The 4,826-nt window shown below is 34.6% G+C and overlaps 1 protein-coding gene across 1 annotated transcript; it reads right to left on the bottom strand.

Annotated features, from left to right (window-relative positions):
* Positions 1 to 2,516: 2,516 nt before the first annotated feature.
* On the bottom strand, positions 2,517 to 4,301 carry LOC116140724 (CBL-interacting serine/threonine-protein kinase 11-like). Its single transcript, XM_031426312.1, has one exon. The coding sequence runs from the start codon at positions 4,180 to 4,182 to the stop codon at positions 2,908 to 2,910; it is 1,275 nt and encodes a 424-aa protein (XP_031282172.1). The 5' UTR covers positions 4,183 to 4,301; the 3' UTR covers positions 2,517 to 2,907.
* Between the last annotated feature and the right edge of the window lie 525 nt (positions 4,302 to 4,826).

Raw genomic sequence — 4,826 nt, 5'->3', positions numbered from 1 at the left:
TTGATTGTCTTTTTTTCTTTTAGGCAAGTAAGAGTTATTTCTTTACCAGATTTTAGCCTTAATTAGGATAACTATTTTAGGAATTTTCCTTGTAATGGCCAACCTTTTAAATAGGCGTCTAATCAATGAAAAGGGCAGATCATTATTCAGAAATTTGTGAGAGCATTTTCTCTGCAGTTCTTTGAAGGACTATTCAAACTTATCGGGATTTTCTTGGGTGTTCACCAATGACTTATCAAATGGATTTCCACCACCGTTTGTGGCATCTTCCTTATACCGAGGTTCTTGTTTTGCAATAAACAATGGGTCAAGGTCATATATACTGAGGTTCTTGTTTGTTGTAAACAATGGGTCGAGGTTTGTCATCCAATTCTGATCGTAGAACGATCTTGGGTTCTTTTTTTTTCTTTTGTTGTCGAATCTTGTTATTCTTGGTAGGATTCACATTGGCTGGGGTCAAAAATCAACACGTTAAAGAGAGACTCCCTTCGCTCACCAAGTAAATCCAGGAGAAGATGATGAACCGAGTTGAGTTCCCATTTGGGATAAGCTTTCCCAGTGATGGCTTCAGAGGTCATGCCAAGGACGTTGTGATAGGTGACTTGAAGTGGAGAGTTGGGTAGAATTAGGATAATTATGTTAGGTCTTTTATAATTATGCTATTATCTTGTTAGGATAGAATTAGGATTATCTTATTATTCTTTTATAATTAGGATATAATATCTTATTAGATTTGAATTAGGCAATTAGAGTATTAGAATAAAGTGTAAGGTTATATAAAGCCTAAAACAATTAAGGTTTGACAAGCAATAATCAATAAAATTCCTTTCCCTCAAACTCTTAATTCTCATTCTTCTTGGAGAATCTATTTCCTTATATAAAGCAGAAACATTATCCTATCAGAGAGTGAGTGTTGGAAGAGGATTGGATTACAGTTAATAGGGAAATGGAGGGTGGAGACTGAAACAAAGAAGAGGAATGGAGGGACAGAGTAGTTTGGGTTTGCAGGAGAGACGCCATTGATGGAGAGTTTGAAGTTCTCTGTGTGTTTGTGTTTTTGTGTGTGAGAGGAAAAGTGAGTGTTGAAAGAGGATTGGTTTGGGTTAAGAGGGAAATGAAGAGTGGAGACTGAAACAAAGAAGAGGAATGGAGGGTGGAGATGAAAAAGATTATTTTGAAAGTGGAAAGATTGACCAGTCCAACTGGTGAGTCGGACTACTCGACCTGGGACTCGAGCGCGTAACCGGGTCTCAAAACCTTGGTGATTATAGGAGAAGTTACAACAATTAAACTCATCTTGAATATTAAACAATCCCACAAGGGATATATCAAAGAAACCCTTATAAATATGATCCTCCATATTCAATCTAATTTAACAGAACTTATTTTTCAATCTAAGATTGAAAACGAATTAAATATATGATTTTATAAATGAATCACCTCAGAACAATAATTAATACAAAAAATAATAATAATAATGATTTACAACTGAATTATTCCAAAGTAATCATCAAGCCAAATAAAGAAAGCATTACATAAATAATAAATAATAAATCCACCATAATGAGTTTGGTCGTATTATGATTATAATCCCACAGAATCTAACCGTACAATATTCTAATGCACTTACTTTGCTGGAGCACTAATTTAAATAATTAAACAACTGTAAATATGAATTATAATATTTGAAAACTCCTAATACTGTGAAGATTCTTTGTATCTATTAAACCCACTTTATAAACAATATCATATTGCCACATCAAACCAATAATTATATCTTTACTTTCTTCTTTCACAATAAAATGATATTATTTAGCTGGCCCTAACAATAAAATATGCCAAAAGATGATTCATCAAGAAGAAAAAAAAAATATGCTTTGCAAAAAGCTTGTATAGTGTTGGAAAGAGGTTAACTTCAATTAAATTATTATCTTTTGAATATAACTTAGATAATACAGGGTCTTATTCAGGGACGGAGCTAGGAACTTAAGGTAAGGGGGTCAAATTATAAACAGTAATACGATTATAAATGAAACTATAAAGAATATTAGGTAATAAACTTTTTGGAATTGATCAAATATTGCGTATTAGAATGATGGATACAGATATACTATTCATACCGTTAGAGATTTTATAAAATTTAGAAAAATTAAGGATATTTACGTGAAATCAAAACTTATAAGATTAAATTAATATACTTATAGGAGATTTTCCAAAGTTCAGGAGGGTCCCCTTGGCTCCGAGTTGGTCTTATTTATCTACTATCTATCAAATTAGATAATATAAAATACACCTATTATTATTGAAAAACTCCCTGTTAATTACTTTTTCAATAACAATGGTTTTTAATACTTTTATTAATTTTTTTTTTTTTTTCTGATAATTTGAGATGATACTTGATACTGTGTTTTATATGAAATAATATAGTAAATTTTGGAGTTATAAATAGTTTAAGTAGTAAAAGGATTATGATAAAGAAAAAGTTTGTGTTGCTTATGCATTCTTCATCACCTATCAAAAAACAAAGATTTAAACAAGCAATAACACTACAATAAGAACAAATACGCAAGGATTATTTAATTTATCCATCCTTTGTTGTAAGTGCCCTTATTTAATTACAAAATTAAAATAAAATAAAATTACAACATCAAATTCCTACTCAAATTTTAATTCTCTGAATTTCGAACCGGTTTACTTGCCGGTTTGCCTCAACAATTTTTATTTAAAATACAAATTACAACCATGGTTCTTAGGATAAAAAAAACAAAATAGTTTAAATTATTACTATATATATAATTACAGTAATAATTTACACTATTTTGTTTTTTTTTTTTGTCCTAAGAACCATGGTAAATCACAGAAAACTCCACCAACTTCTTTCTTCGTCTATGTCATCCCTTTTAAATTTTAATTACCGGAAACTTCAACCCCTGGTTGACTCACAAGCTGCGGCCTGAGTTTGTCCTTCCAAACATTATTGAAACACGCCGCGTCACCACCACTTCTCCTAACCTCCACCACCACCAGCTCCTCCGTTAACTGGTAAACCTCAATCCGAACTTGTAAATTTCCCTTTTGCCCCTCCATCTCAACCCCCCATTCTTTTCTCCTTTTCACCCTCAATTTCTCAACCTTTGCAAAGCCCTCCACTTTCTCTATCAATTTCTCCGGCATCTCGCGCGAAACAAAACGTTCCCCGATACCACCCGAATTATCGGGCCCGTTGAACAAACCGGACAAGTCTAAACCGGATGAAAAGGATATTATATCGAAAGCATTCAAGCTCTTCACTTCAGGCTCTTCTTTATCAAACTTAATTTCGTCGTCATCATCATTATGGAATTTTAACCGTTTGATTCCACCCTTTTTGAACCAAGAATCATTAATAATCTGATCAATGGTGATCCTGGTATCAGGGTTTGTATCAAGAAGCCGTGATAAAAACCGTTTAAGATCGTTAGACATCCACTTCGGATACCGGAACTCGCCTTTATAAATTTTTTTATACATGGCCATAAGATTTGGGTCGTTAAACGGCAAGTAACCCGCCGTTAAAACGAACAGAATGACGCCGCATGACCACACATCCACCTTAGCTCCATCGTAACCTTTCTTCGTCAAAATCTCCGGTGCCACATAAGCAGGGGTCCCACAAAGCGTGTGTAACAACCCGTCGGGTTTGATCTGATCCGTTACCGCACTGAGACCGAAATCCGAAACCTTTAAATTTCCATTCTCGTCCACTAATAAATTTTCCGGCTTCAAATCACGGTGAAAAACTCCATGAGAATGACAATATCCGACGGCTGAGATCAACTGCTGGAAATATTTACGGCTGAGATCTTCAGTGAACCTCCCTTTGGCAACCTTGGCGAACAATTCGCCGCCCTTAACGAACTCCATGACGAAGTAAATTTTTGTTTTGGTGGCTAAAACTTCGTAAAGCTTAACGATATTAGGGTGGTTCAACCGCCGCATGATGGAGATCTCACGCTTGATATTTGAAGCCAAGTTGGAATTGGAGAGCTTTTTCTTGTTGATAATTTTGATGGCGACACTTTGGCTGGTACGGACGTCGCGGGCGTGGTAAACTTTAGCGAAGGCGCCGCAGCCGAGGAGGCGACCGAGGTCGTATTTGCCGAAGAGAGCATTATCGGGAACATGGTGTTCGATCTCTGGCATAATGATATTGAATTGAGAGTAAGTGCCAGAGATCGAACGAAAAGAAGAGGAACGAAGAACTAATTTAGTAATTGGTAATGGATTTGTTGAGGCTGTAGCCTTTAGTTTTAAAAGTAAACGAATGAGAAGGAATCGGTTTTTTAGGTATTTATTAAGGGGTGCGGATAGGTAAAAAAAAAAAAAAAAGTATCTTTGTCTACGCGGAGGAATAAACTTATAAACTCTTTATTTATTTATATTTTAATTAATAGAAAAAGAAAAGTCTAAGTTCTCAGGAGACTTTGGCACGTCGCGCGGTGCCGTCCACCGTTCTTTGGGTAACAACTAACAACAGGTTGTGAGAATGTTAGTTGTAAAATTGTGTGGCTTACAAGAGCTATATTTTTGTTTTTGTCAAAAATACACATTAATGTCAATACTATCAATCAGAGTTCAATAAGTACTTAAAGATAAAGTGATATTAGTTATCAAAAACCCAAACCGCCTCTAAAAGATAATTTATATCAATTTTATCTCATTTTAAGATAAAGATTAAAGAATAGTCCTTACGTGTCAAGACAATTTACAAAAGCACTCATTACATTAACCTTAAAGGTATAAATAGGCACCTCTCTTCGTGAAAAAATGGTTGACTGGGCATATGA

This window comes from Pistacia vera, unplaced genomic scaffold (genome assembly GCF_008641045.1).
Source record: "Pistacia vera cultivar Batoury unplaced genomic scaffold, PisVer_v2 Contig376, whole genome shotgun sequence".
Classification (NCBI taxonomy): Eukaryota; Viridiplantae; Streptophyta; class Magnoliopsida; order Sapindales; family Anacardiaceae; genus Pistacia; species Pistacia vera.
Note: the sequence above shows the minus strand (reverse complement) of the source record. Positions and strands in the feature narration are given on the sequence as shown.

Bases quoted from the DNA above. Each gene is read 5' to 3' on its own strand.
- LOC116140724 (XM_031426312.1), bottom strand. From the start codon at position 4,182: ATGCCAGAGATCGAACACCATGTTCCCGATAATGCTCTCTTCGGCAAA.